Source organism: Schistocerca serialis, chromosome 3, assembly GCF_023864345.2.
Source record: "Schistocerca serialis cubense isolate TAMUIC-IGC-003099 chromosome 3, iqSchSeri2.2, whole genome shotgun sequence".
NCBI lineage: Eukaryota > Metazoa > Arthropoda > Insecta > Orthoptera > Acrididae > Schistocerca > Schistocerca serialis.
Window position 1 is genome coordinate 889,678,529 of NC_064640.1, and position 14,901 is coordinate 889,693,429.

General features: G+C 44.2%; 1 protein-coding gene across 2 annotated transcripts in view; it reads left to right on the top strand.

The window, feature by feature from the left end:
• The first annotated feature begins 282 nt into the window (after nt 1–282).
• The window catches only part of LOC126471128 (excitatory amino acid transporter 1), a 768,331-nt gene continuing 753,712 nt past the window's right edge, over nt 283–14,901 (top strand). For both annotated transcript variants that reach the window (XM_050099214.1, XM_050099215.1), the window contains exon 1: nt 283–376. In XM_050099214.1, coding sequence (XP_049955171.1) covers nt 348–376 — 29 coding nt within the window. In that variant the 5' untranslated portion in view covers nt 283–347. The remainder of the gene's footprint in view (nt 377–14,901) is intronic.

Consider the following 14,901-nt stretch of genomic DNA (forward strand, 5'->3'; position numbering starts at 1 on the left):
CGCGATCCCAATTCGCATTGAGCATTCCTGTTCTGCTGCGGTAACGAGTAGCGAGATGGTAAAGCTGTCGGGTCTGGCACGAACAGGCTGTAGCCGCGTGCAAATCGGCTGCGCAGCAGTAGCGGCAGCGGTGGGGTAATTACTTCGCGAGAGGCTAGTCCAGTCTGCGGAGACAGCGGCGGCGTGGGCAGCAGCGGCAGGAAGCGCCGCAATTGGCTCAATCTGGCTGCTGCGGCTGGTGGGCAGGTGCGCGGGAGGAAGGGGGGGGGGGGGGGGCAGCATGTACCGGCGGGCTGCGCAGAGGTGCCTCAGTCGCGGCCGCGCCACCGCAAGCTCAGCCTGCAGCCATGGACAACGCCGACGCGCTCACAGAGGCGTAAGTCTCACCTGTTGCTGCTGCCGCCGCCGCTACCGCACAGCGCCTGGCGCCCCGCTTCCCTCGCAACAAGTCGCTAGCTACGGCGCTTCCCCCTTAATTGTATGACAGCGTGCGCCACACTGGCAACAAACAGCACTGTCGCTGCTATCCGACCACATAGCGTAAAGAATTGTTTAAAAACGACAAAAGTTGATGCCTTTATTGAAAAATAGAACATTTCGATGTGATTGCATCAGTAGTGGTCGTCGTCGTGTTGATGCTTTATTGCTAATAATGTTAATACGAGGGTCACTCCAAAAGAAATACGAGCTATTTTTTTAAAATCCATCTTTTATTCTACATGTTTGAAAGTTTTACAGTGTGTACATACATCCTTTAGGAACAATATTTTCATTTCTCCACATAATTTCCATCCCTCTCAACTGCCTTACGCCATCTTGTCACATGGAGCCAGGTCTGGACTGTAAAGCGGGTGTTTCAGTGTTGTCCATCCTAGTTTTGTGATCGCTTCCGTGGCTTTTTGACTGACATGTGGTCGTGCATTGTCGTGCAACAGCAAAACATCCTGCTTTTGCCGATGTGGTCGAACACGACTCAGTGGAGCTTGAAGTTTTTTCAGTGTCGTCAAAAAAATGGTTCAAATCGCTCTGAGCACTATAGGACTTAACTTCTGAGGTCATCAGTCCCCTAGACCTTAGAACTACTTAAAACTAACTAACCTAAGGACATCACACATATCCATGCCCGAGGCAGGATTCGAACCTGCGACCGTAACGGTCGCGCGGTTCCAGACTGTAGCGCCAAGAACCGCTCGGCCAACGCGGCCGGCTCAGGGTCGTCAGAAATGCATCACAATTTATGGTGGTTCCACTTGGCATGATGTCCACAAGCAAGAGTCCTTCGGAATCGAAAAACAGCGTAGCCATAACTTTTCCAGCAGAAGGTGCGGTTTTGAATTTTTTTTTTTATTTTTTTTTGGATGAATCTGCATATCTCCATGATGCCACTCCATTGTTTGCCGCTTCGTCTTTGGTGAAAAATGATAGAGCCATGTTTCATGACCTGTCACAATTCTTCCAAGAAATTCATCTCCACCATTCTCGTACTGTTTCAAAAGTTCGCTGCATACTGTTTTTCTTGTTTCTTAGCGAGCCACTGTCAACATCCTGGGAACCCACATGGCACAAACATTTTTTAACGCCAACACCTTCAGTATTCTGCAAACACTTCCTTCCCCTATCCAAACGTAGCGTGACAATTCGTTCCTGTGATGCGTCTGTCAGCAGTCACCATTTCGTTAACTCTCTTCACATTGTCTGGAGTGTGTGCAGTACGAGGCCTGCCGCTGCGAGGACAATCCTCAATATTTTCGTGCCCGCTTTCATGATGTAACCTGCTTGCCCACCGACTAACTGTACTGCGATCGACAGCAGCATCTCCATACACCATTTTCAACCTCTTGTGGATGTTTCCCACTGTCTCGTTTTCCCGTTGCTTCTGACGAACGTCAAGTGTACCAGCCGTCTTGAAGACATGCTGTGACGATACCACTCACGGGAACAGGTTGAACTAAGTTTGAAAACAAGCGGGAAGGATTTATCTACACACTGTAAAACTTTCACACATGCTGAATGAAAACTGCATTTTTACAAAAATAGTGTGCATTTCTTTTGGAGTGGCCCTTGTATCATAGTGTGTCGAATGGTGGCAACTCCTTTAAGGGTAACAAACAACTACGAGTAGAATAGATGAATAAAATGAAATTATTAGAAGGAAAATGAATGTGGGATTTAGGGAAATGGCGTCTTTTAGGTTCATTGTTTGGAAAAGAGAGATGTACTTATAATGATGTGGTGTGCCGCAGCTATCTTCGAGCTCACAGCCACAACGCGTCCACGACATCTTTCCTTCAAAATGATAAACACCCTCTCGTTCCAGGCGTGCATGATTGCCAGTTGGAAAACCGAGGAAGGTGATGATGTTAGACTTTTAACTAGATATCTACCTGTACTAGCCATCCGCACGTTTCCCAGCAACAATAGCATCTTTAGAGTTCTACTGGTTATGGTCTTGGAGCTCTGTCGTGGTCATACAGTGAAACGTAGGATTTCTACTGCAACATTCGGGAGACATTCTGAATTATTCCCAGTTCCTTTCGCAAAATAAGCATCTACATCAGACGTTCTCGACTCGGCTACGGAATGGTACGCTCCGTAGCATGAGAGAACATACACATTTCTCATCCATCGGAAATAAACCAGTGCCTTATAGTTGAAAATGACGTAGCTCGATTTCCCATAAAGCTTCTGAATGTATATAGCTGCAATATCTCGTTATTAATTACCTAAATTCTAAAGCATGTTTCTCGAGTCGCAGTTCCATTCTTGTTTTCTTTTCCTTTAACTTACTAGCAATCTTGTATAATTCTTTGGTATCTGATCTGGTGCAAAAGATTTAGTATGTCCGGATTAAGTACCCAAAATATTTATAAATAATTGAAGTAAGTGGAATGTGGAATAGAGAAATTTAAAACGTAGTGCAAATCTCAACAACTCGATGGTCACATGTTTCTCATGGCTATAACTTGGAGGGTTGTGGCGACCTTAATCGGTAAGAAGAGAGCTATCAATATCTAATTACTACGTAGAGATTCCACTGAAACCTTCTGTATACGAAATTGTTTAGATGCAAACTGGATATAAGAGGCTAGTTATGTGAAAGAAAATAAAATCGGAATCAGCATTGCGATAGATCACTTTTGTCACGATTACAGAACACCAGAATGTTGATACCAGGCGTAGTTCTCAACTACAGCATGGGCACTCAAATATACGAATAAAACGCGAACTTCTTTGGAACATTTCATTCTGCGTATAAAGGACGATTAGTACTATTTTTCTCTTACCAAGTAACAAGAATTTGCTTATTTAAACATCTGACCCGAAAACCTGAACAATGCTCTTTCACGCACAAAGTGTTTTCTCACTAATGCCTTGCTTGCTATTCGTTTGTATTACCTTGTTATGTTATTGCCTCACAACTCACGAGTGAGGGACTTTAGTCGCTACTAGAAGTTTCCGCTCTTTGTCCAAAAAAATTAAAAAGAAAATAAATAAACTGTAGTTAAAAATACAGATATTTAATTGGTATAAAAACTACAAATTAAGAAAATCTGAATTATGCCACTGTTGTAGTTTTTAAAGCGATACTGATGAACAATTGAGGCGAAAGTGGTAGACAAAACGCTGAAGTTGTCAGAAGAACTTGTACTCACAATGGATGATCAGTGGGAGAGAAGATCAAGAACGTGTGTGGTGTGGAGTGTCATTGGAATTCGCGGACTGGGATGTGATGTGAAGGGTTCATCATTAGGCAGAAGTGAGAACTGGGAACAAGTGTAACTGGTCGGAAGCAAGGCGTTGTTAATGGGGAGGAAGGAAAACGGCGGAAGAGCAGGTAGGTAGGTAGGTCATAAGTGGGTTACATGTTATGGAAAAGGAGGTGCTAAGGTGGATTTCTGGTCTTCAAGTGTGGATTGCCTAAAAGTGCGTTGGGAGAAGAAAAGAAGTGTATGTGGGTGTTGTACAGGAAGGGGAGGGGTATGACTGGTATAGGTACAGTATCGTGTAAGCATTAGAAATTGGGGATAGAATGATGGGGTTGTTGGCAGTGATCCAGCGAAACCTGTAGAACTGCAGCAAATACTTAATGTGGGTCAGCAGGTTAGGCAATTCATGAACAAGTATTGGGGAGGGGGAAGGGATGCGGAGTGTGACACAAGGTGTGTGATGTTTAAGGATTTGAACGACGTGACGTAATTTTAGCGGAGAGGGCGATCGGACGACATTTGATCAGACGAGAATGGGTCCTTTCCAGGCTCTATGGAGGAAGGTGGAGAAATGGAAACCCCATATTTGGCCGATTAGTAGTTGTAATCTACGTGGGCTTACAGCTCGATGTCAGCTTACAATCGAGAGTGTATCTTAAGTATTTTAGAGCATTGGATAGAACGAATGAAAACTGAAAGATAGAAGTTACGGAGACGAAAAAGGCCGATGCTTCGTTTCGACAGTGAACATTTGAAGAATCAACTGGAGTGCTCTCTAGAAGTTGGCGCTGAAGAAATGGGTGCGATTTCTGAAACGCAGAGTGTCGTCAGCATACTGGAAGGTGTTGTAAGCTATGTCTGCAGGATAGGCGTGTGAAGAGGAGTACTTGCCTTGTATTAAAATACAAAGTATGTGGTATCTTTGGTGAAAAGGTAGGATGGATGATTGAACAGGAAGGTTGCTGCCTAAGTTGCCAGAAAGGAGGACACAAGATTGGGATAAACTGATCCAAATGAACGAGGGCAGAGGAGCCCGTAAAACCTTTTGAAGGGAGAAAATCGTGGAAATCTTAAATCAGAATGGCTTGACGGGGACTGAAAGCCCCCGTCTCGTGAATGCGAGCCAACTGCTTTTAGCAGTGAGCCACCTCGTTCAGTGTGATGACTGGGAACAGTGCTGTCTTGCAAGACGCGAAATGTGCCACATTACTCTATGAATCTAATTCGCAGCGAGTAGTGCCTTTCTCTGTGGCAAGCAGAAGTGCAAGTTCTCTACTTTTAAATGTGGGAAACACCATTCCGCTCCCTGTCTGCATGTAAATAACATGTATGATGGATCCATAGCCTCCAGGGATAACACCAAAGGCGAACTCACCCATTCATGTAGGAGACTAATAAAGTTGTGGCGAGTCAGGTAAACTACCCATATTTCCTGCAGGTAACGGTATAATTGGTATACCACGCAAATACACACTGACGAGTCAATACATTAAGCTCTAAACAAAAAAAGACGACGCACCACGAGGGAATTATCTGAATGGGACGCAAGTACTTTCCATACAAATAAATGGTCACAATATCAGAAAAAATGATCATTTATTCGAGACAAAGACTTTCACAAATTGAGAAAGTCAGTAACGCCGTGGTCCACCCCTGGCCCTTATGCGAGCAGTTTTTCGACTTGGGCTTGATTGATAGAGCTTTTGGATGTCCTCCAGAGGGATATCATACCACCTTCATGTTCCAACCGTTCTCAATCGGGGAGAGATCTGTTGACCTTACCGGCCAGTGTAGGGTGTGGCAAGCAACAGAAACTCTCGCTGTGTGTGAATGGGCATAACGTCGAAAATAGCTTGCCATGAAATGCAACAAAATGGAGTGTAGAATATCGTCCACGTACCGCTGTGCCGTAAGGGTGTCGCGGATGACAACCAAAGAGGTCCTGCTATGAAAAGAAATGCCATTCCAGACCATACTACTGTTTGCCGGGCAAATGTCGGGCGACAGTAAGGGTGGTGTCTCCATGCTGTCTGGGGCATCTCCAGACGCCCTTTCGGCCCGGTATCTTGTTAATGGGAGGAGAATTGGCTTTAGTGATGAGTTCCGCTTCAAACAGAGCCCTGATCACCAGCGAAGTCATGCCTGCAGACGCCTGGACAGCGGCGGGATACCAATCCACTGTCGTCTGCTATACGGCCCGACAACCAGAAGTGATTGTCCGGGGTGCCATTTCTCTTCATAGCAGGAACCTTTTGGTTGCCATCCGCGACTCCCTTACAGCACAGCGGTACATCGACGATATTCTATGCCTCGTTTTTTCCCATTCACAGCAAGCCATCTTGGGCTTACATTTCAATTGGATAATGCCCTCCAGCACACGCCGAGACTTTCCATTGCTTGTCTTTGTCCTTGGCAGCAAGGTCGCTGGATATCTCCGTAATTCAGGACGTTTAGAGCATTATGGACGGAGTCTTTCAAACCAGCTTAGGATTTTTACGATATAACATGTCAGTTTAAGGGGGATAGGACGTCAAACGGACCGTCTTGGAGCAGGAGAGACACCACAGGACATTTTAATTTCCACTGTCTATACTTTTACCAATAAATTCATAAAACTTTGTCAGCATGACCAGGAAGGATTAAGGATTCACAATCATAGCAGTGGAAGTTCAAAAAAATAACAAAATAAATTTTTTTTCACTTGAAATTTCATCATTTTTTCACTTCTATTGGCTGCGTTTGTTGCTATAGGTACACGTTTCTTCATAAGTAAGAGAGATTCTTCGATGAATTTTGCACAGCATACAAACCATACTTACAGGTATATGAAACTTTAGAAATTATTTAATTTTTGAAAAAATGAATGTGCTGTTACATTTTAAACTTCATGTTTAGAAAAAACTCAAATTTTATAGTGAATTATGTCAATTTTTACCACAGTTTTTAATAGATTTAGAAAATTCTAGAGTTTCATACACCTGTAAGTATGGTTTGCATGCTGTGCAAAATTCATCGAAGAATCTCCCTTACTTATGAAGAAAAGCGTACCTATAGCAACAAATGCAGCCAATGGTAAGTGAAAAAAAGGTGAAATACAAATGTAAAAAAAATAAATTATTTTCTTATATTTTTGAACTTACACGACTATAAGTGTAAATCCTGAATCCTTTCTGGTCATTCTGACAAAGTTTTATGAATTTATTTTTAAAAGTATAGACAGTGGAAATTAAACATTCCTGGGGTGTCTCTCCTGCTCCAAGTCGTCCCGTTTGACGTCCTACCCCCCTTAACAGAATTTAGCACGATATCCCTCAGGAGCGCATCCAACAACTGTGTCAATCAGTGCCAGGCCGAAAAACTGCTTGCGTAAGGACCAGATCTGGATCAGCATGTTAATGACTTTCTCAGTTTGTGCAGCTCTTTCTCTCGAATAAATCTTTCAAATTTTTATGAAACTGTAATCATTTGTTTGTCTGTACACGCACATCACATCTACTGATTGCCGTACCATTCCGAGAATTTATTCATGGTGTGCGGCTTTATTTTTGTCTTAGAGTGTATATAAGTGGTGTGGACGAGGATGAAGAATCGTTCTAATGACTACAGGGGCCGCGGATGGGGATTTTGACGAGGGATTTTACGTAAGAGATTTTGACAAAGGGCTGGTAGTTGTGGCCCGGCGTCTGGGAATGAGAATGTGGTTGAAGAAATGTGAAACCACGAATAGGCGACATGATGTTGGCCGTCCACGCCTCATTACAGAACATGGAAGTCGGAGGCTGTGAAGGAGGAGAGACGGTAAACTGTGGCACATATGGCGACAGAGTACAATGCTGAAATACTTCAAATCACACTGCTCAGCGGACATTTTTCAACATGGGGCTCTGCAGCAGCCGAGCGGTGTGGCCGCCTGGCTTGAGGCGCCATGTCAGGGTTTGAGTGGCCCCTCCCGCCGGAGGTTCGAGTGCTCCCTCGGGCATGGGAGTGTGTGCTGTTCTTAGCTTAAGTTAGTTTACGTAGTGTGTAAGTCTAGGGACAGATGACCTTAGCAGTTTGGTCCCTTAGGAATTCACACACATTTGAACATTTTGCTCTGCAGCAGGTGTTGCCACGTTCACCCAGCGACATCACATTTACGCTTACACTGGGCACGGGATCAACAAAATCGAACGCGGATCAATGTAAACATTTCACCTGGTCGGATTAATCGCGTTTCTTGTTACACCAGGTCGATGGGACTGACATGGTACGCTGTCATCCAGTCTAGCAACTGCTCTAAATATGCTGCGTGGGACGCAGGCCGTTGTGCCACTATTATGCTATGAGGGGGGGCATACACCTGAGCTTCCATGTTACCAGTAGTAGGAATCGAGGGCTACGTGAACCTTATTGCAGACCACCTGCTTTCCTTGTACTTGGTGTTTTCCCCGACGGCGATGGTATCCCCTAGCAGGATTACTGTTCATGTCACTGCAGTGGTTTGAGGAATTTGATGAACTCAACTTGAGGTCTTGGCCACCAAATTATTCACCTGATCTGAACCCGATGGAAAACATCTCGATACTATCGGCCGACGACTCCGCGCCTGCAAACCACTGGTCCCTAATCCACGGTAATTGTACGTAGACGTACCTCTGGAAATATACCAAGAGCGTGTCGAATACATGCCAAGCAGGATCGCTCCTGCATTGCGTTCCAAAAGTGAGAATAACCCGCTGTTAAGCAGGTGGTCACAATATTTTCGCCCATCAGTGTACTTGGACACCTTATGAGCGTGTGTGTGGTGCATGGTCATCAATATAAGTTTTATGGGCTGACCACTGTTTTTTCAGCTGCCTTGCAGGGCTAGGTATACTAGTCACCAATAATGGCGCACACCTCAGTTGCTAACCTCCTGCTATCTTCCAGAGACGTGATAACGACGGGTTGGTTTATTGTGTTTACACGATCCTCGATACAGGTTAACTACGGTACCCTCGAACACTTCACACGTTGACCGATTTGCGAAATCGAGGAGATATCCTTCTATAGCTCTCACGCCCTATCTCTTTGTAGCTGTTTCAAATTATTTCTACGTGTATAAGAGATGACACCTTCAGCTCAAGTTATAAGTCTTCCGTTATTTGCAATCGATTTCGTTGCTAGGATACACCATCTTCAGGCAACTGAATATAGGAAATTTGCTCGCATATTTTGTCATAAATGTACAAAATTGAACTATCGTCCCATGATCTATCGGAAGATGGAGGCCGTTGTTGTTGTTGTTGTGGTTGTTGTACCCTTCAGTCCGGAGACTGGTTTGATACAGCTCTCCACGTTACTCTATCCGGTGAAGCCTCTTCATCTGCAAGTAACTACTGCAACCTGCATTCTTCTGAATATGCTTAATGTATTTACCTCTTGGTCTCCCTCTACAATTTTTACCCCCACCCCTCTTTCGTCCAGTACTAAACTGGTGATCCATTGATGTCTCAGAATGTGTCCTACCAACAGATCCCTTCATCTAGTCAGGTTGTCCCACAAATTTCTTTTCTCCCCAGTTCTGTTCAGTACCCCCTCATTAGTTAGATGATCTACTCATCTGATCTTCAGTATTCTTCTATAGCACCTCATTTCAAAAGCTTCTATTCTCTTCTTGTTTAAACTGTTTATCATCCCTTTCCACTTCCATACAAATACTTTCAGAGAAGACTTCCTGACCCTTAAATCTATAATCGATGTTAACAAATTTCTGTTCTTCAGAAAAGCTTTTCTTACACAAATAGCAAAACTCATCCACTACTTTAAGTGTATCATTTCCTAATCTAATTCCGTTAGCATCACCTGATTTAATTCGACTACATTCAATTATCCTCGTTTTGCTTATGTTGATATTCATCTTATATCCTCCTTTCAAGACACTGTCCATACCATTCAACTGCTTTACCAAGTTACCAAGTCCTTTGATGTCCCTAACAGAGTTACAAAGTCATCGGCAAACCTGAAAGTTTTTATTTCTTCTCCCTGAACTTTGATTCCTAATCCAAAGTTCTCTTTGGTTTCCTTCACTGCTGGCTGAATATACAGATTGAACAACATCGGGGATAGGCTACAACCCTGTCTAACTCTCTTCTCAACCACTGCTACCATTTCATGGCCCTCGACTCTTACAACTGCTATCTGGTTTCTGTTCAAATTGCAAATAGCTTTTCGCTCCCCGTATTTTACCCCTCAGCCTGCCGCGGTGGCCGAGCGGTTCTAGGCGCCTCAGGCCGGAACCGCGTGACTGCTAAGGTCGCAGGTTAGAATCCTGCCTCGGGCATGGATGTGTGTGATGTCCTTAGGTTAGTTAGGTTTAAGTAGTTCTAAGTTCTAGGGGACTGATGACCACAGATGTTAAGTCCGATAGTGCTCAGAGCCATTTACCCATCCCCCCTTTAAAATTTTAAAGAACTCCAGTCAACATTGTCAAAAGCTTCCTCTAAGTCTGCAGATTCTATAAAAGTAGGTTTGCCTTTCGTTAATGTATCTTCTAGGGGAAGCCTTAGGGTCAGTACTGCCTTGCGTGTTCTTACATTTCTCCGGAATCCAAACTGATCTTCCCCGAGGTTGGCTTCTGCCAGTTCAAATTCTACTGTTCAAATGTGTGTGAATTCCTAAGGGACTAAACTGCTGAGGTCATCGGTCCCTAGACTTACACACTATTTAAACTAACTTATCCTGATAACAACACACACACCCATGCTAGAGGGAGGACTCGAACCTCCGGCAGGAGGGGCCGCGCAATCTGTGACATGGCGCCTGTAACCGTGCGGCCATTCTGCTGTAAAAACATTCGTGTTAGCATTTTGTAACCGTGACTTATTAAAATGACAGTTCGGTAATTTTTACACCTGTCAGGTCCTTCTTTCTTTGGAATTGGAATTATTTTATTGTTCTTGAAGTCTGAGGGTATTTCGCCTGTCTCACACATCTTGCTCACCAGACGGAAGAGTTTTGTCATGGCTGGCTCTCATACGGCTATTGGTACTTCTAACGGAGTTTTGTCTACTCCTAGTGCCTTGTTTCGACTTAGGTGTTTCAGTGTATATCTCCCGTCTGATCTACGTCCTCTATCATTTCCATAATATTGCCCTCAAATACATCTCCCTTGTATAGACCCTCTATATGCTTCTTACACATTTCTGCTTTCCTTTCTTTGCTCAGGACTGGTTTTCAATCTGAGCTCTTGATATTCATATAGGTGGTTCTCTTTTCTCCAAAGTTCTCTTCCATTTTCCTGTAGGTGACATGTATCTTCCTCCTGGCGATGTACAGAGAACAAATTAATTGTTTTTCCCCATCACACTGGAACACTCACTGTTACTGGCTAATTGATCCCTTCACTACGGTATATAGAGTTGTGTAGTGATACGCTACGAATACTGCTTGCCACAAATAAAATTTTGGCGTAGTCTTTTGAACAGATAATAAATTAATTACCCGCTCCAGACATCACGCTAACGTCGTGGAACGCCGCTTATAGTCTTGATAATGGTTTCAGTTCGGCGGGAAAGAGAGTTCACAAGTCTCCCAAGGTACGCCATATCCAGCTGCAGTAGTTAATTGATGATTAGATTCCGTGCAGCTACCAGGCTGCGTGGATGTTGAATCCTAAGTTTCACCCGCTGTGCCGTGTAGTCCCAGCCATTTTCTGTAGGATTAAGAAAGGGTGATTTAGAGGACCAGCAGAAGTAATTAGGATCCTTGAGAATTCATCAAACCAGGAACGTATGCGTGCAGACCTGTGAATACTGTTATTCTCCTCTTGGAAATCTAGAGTTCAGCAGCATATTCTTCATGAAGATGTAAAAGACAGGGTGACACTTGGTCGCTGAGAACGTTGAAATAAATATCCTGGTTCATGTTCTCGGTAACCTGAGTGATTGGGCCCAATTCATGATACTGAAACACCCTCAAAAATCACATAATCACCTCCGGCATAAACTACATTGTGATCAAAAATATCCGGACACCTGGCTGAAAATGACTTACAAGTTCATGGCGCCCTCTGGTAATGCTGGAATTCAATATGGTATTGGCCCGCCCTTAGCCTTGACGACAACTTCCACTCTCGCAGGCATACGTTCAATAAGGTGCTGGGGAATGGCAGCCCATTCTTGACGGAGTGCTGCACTGAGGTGAGATGTCGATGTCTGTCGGTGAGGACTGACACGAAGTAGACGTTCCAAAACATCCCGAAGGTGTTCTATAGGATTCAGGTCAGGACTTTGTGCAGGCCAGTCCATTACAAGGATGTTATTGTCGTGTAACTACTTCGCCATAGGCCGTACGTTATGAACAGGTGCTCAGTCATGTTGAAAGATGCAATCGCCATCCCCGAATTGCTCTTAAAGATGCTTAAAACATCAATGTAGGCTTGTGCTGTGATAGTGCCACGCAAAACAACAAGGGGTGCAAGCCGCACCCCCCCCCCCTAATGAAAAACACGAGCACACCATACCACCACGGCCTCCGAATTTGCTGTTGGCACTACACACTATGGCAAATGGCGTTCATCGGGCATTCGCCATACCCACTCCCTGCCATCAGATCGCCATATTGTGTACCGTGATTCGTCACTCCACAAAAATTTTTCCGCAGTTCAATCGTCCAATGTTTACCCTCCCTACACCAAGCAAGGCGTCGCTTGGCATTTACCGGTGTGATGTGTGGCTTATGAGCAGCCGCTCGACCATCAAATCCAAGTTTTCTCACGTCTCGCCTAACTGTCATAGTATTTGCAGTGGATCCTGATGCAGTTTGGAATTCCTGTGTGATGGTCTGTATAGATGTCTGCCTATTACACATTACTGTCTTCTTCAACTGTCGGCAACCTTTGTCAGTCAACAGATGAGATCAGCCTGTATGCTTTTGTGCTGTAAGTGCCTCTTCACGTTTCCACTTCACTATCACATCGGAAACAGTGGACCTAGGGATGTTTAGGATTTTGGAAATCTCGCGTACAGACGTATGACACAAGTGACACCCAATCACCTGACCACGTTCGAAGTCCGTGAGTTCCGCGTGCGCCCCATTCTGTAGTCTAATGACTACTGAGGTCACTGTTATGGAGTACCTGGCAGTAGGTGGCAGCACAATACACCTAATATGAAAAACATATGTTTTTGTGGGTATCTGGATACTTTTGATCACATAGTGTACATCTTCCACACACTTTGGATTAAAGACGTCATGGGGCCGCCGGTACACTGGACGCCTATTATAAATTGAAAAGAGGCAAAATCGCGCTTCGAAGGACGCAGCTAACCTTCTCCAGTTGGCTAGTGTCCAGTTGATGTGTCGCGTGATTCGCTGAAGGCGTGGAGCTTTATGTGCTGCTGTGAGAAACGGCCTTTTGAGAGGTACTCGTCTCCAAATGTGTATTGCATACAATGCCTTTTGCAACGTTCGCTTGGAGATTGGTTGAGCTGGATGTGTATTTGCTGACAGCAGCAATTCTTGTCCGGAGTGGAACTGTCTGTCATTGACAAGCCGTGAGTCTAGTCTCTGGTCTCTGTTGGGTAAGATCTTTTACTATCACTGTTCACAATCGGTGTTACTCGGCTGCAAGTGACGCGTATAATTCCTTGGAGATAAGTAGGACACCAAACATCAGGCAATTTCATGCTTGTTGTAATCAGAGGCACGTCCGAACACGATAGTTCCTTTGTGCTACTCTGTCACGTCTCCACCTCGATCCACCTTCCCGCTCATTACCCATCCATCGGACTGGTACGCCGGCCTCTGTGGCCGAGTGGTTCTAGGAGCTACAGTATGGAACCACGCGACCGCTACGGTCGCAGGTCCGAATCCTGCCTCGGGCATGGGTACGTGTGATGTCATTAGGTTAGTTAAGTAGTTTTATGTTCTATGGGACTGATGACCTCAGAAGTTAAGCCCCTTAGTGTTCAGAGACATTTTGAACTATTCTGACTAGTACAGATACACCACTTCACTGCCATTACTCCCCGAGACCGCTACGGTCGCAGGTTCGAATCCTACCTCGGGCATGGATGTTTGTGATGTCCTTAGGTTAGTTAGGTTTAACTAGTTCTAAGTTCTAGGGGACTAATGACCTCAGCAGTTGAGTCCCATAGTGCTCAGAGGCATTTGAACCATTTGAACTGCCATTACTTACCTCAGCCGTGGGACTACTGTGACCGCTAGGTACCAGTTATACATCATCTACAATGCTCCAAAGCGACAACTGGGGCCTTTTGACATTAATACTAATATTTTGTACGGTGAGCTTATATTTATGAATGAACAGACGGATGAAAGCGAGAATGACTGGGATTTAATGTCGGGTCGATCATGACGTCTTTAGAGACGAAGTATGACAACGGGAAATCGGTTGTAATCTCCTAAAAGGAACCATTTTCCGTCATCCTCGAATTTGTTTTAGAAAATCATGAAAAACCCAAATGTAGATGGTCGGATGGGAATTCTAGCCACACTCCTTCATATTATGTGACTAAATGCTTTAACGACAGCAACATCTCTCTTGTAATTCAGTGGTCCTCAGTGTAAATGAAAACTGGAGAGAAAACACTCTCGTATGTAGTTTCCGCATTATCACCATGAAAAGTCTATGGACTACTACTTAAACTGAAGCAACGAAGTTAGCTATTCCTCCTTCGCTTCTCTACGTGCAAGTATGAACGAAGAAAGCAGCTTCAGATTGAACGTTTCGTTGATAGTTTAGTCATCAGTCTCTTAGTTATGTAGGCACGATGAAGGCAAACGGCTGTTACCTTACCGAAGCAACGACCTAGCATTCACCTGAAGCAGCTTAGATAAGACACTGTAGGCTTAAATCGGGATGGCTATACAAAGCTTTCAACCCTGTCCCTTGAGAATACGAATCCATTCCGAATAAAAACCACTTCCCTAATTGACTAAATATGTCGTACTCACCATACGACGAATCCGATTTGTGACAAGTTAACTCAATTCTGCAAATTATTTTCAGTTACTAATATTTTTATTTGCAATCTGTTGCACTGCGAAAATAGACTGGAATAAAAATATTAGAATAATAATTCAGTTGTTACGGATTTATTTCCTTTTGATTTCATGTATAGCTTTATTTCACTTGGCAGTTTTGTGTACGTGTTGGTTACGTCATAGTGTGGGCACTCCTAATAACTCATACACGTTACGAGGTACTAAA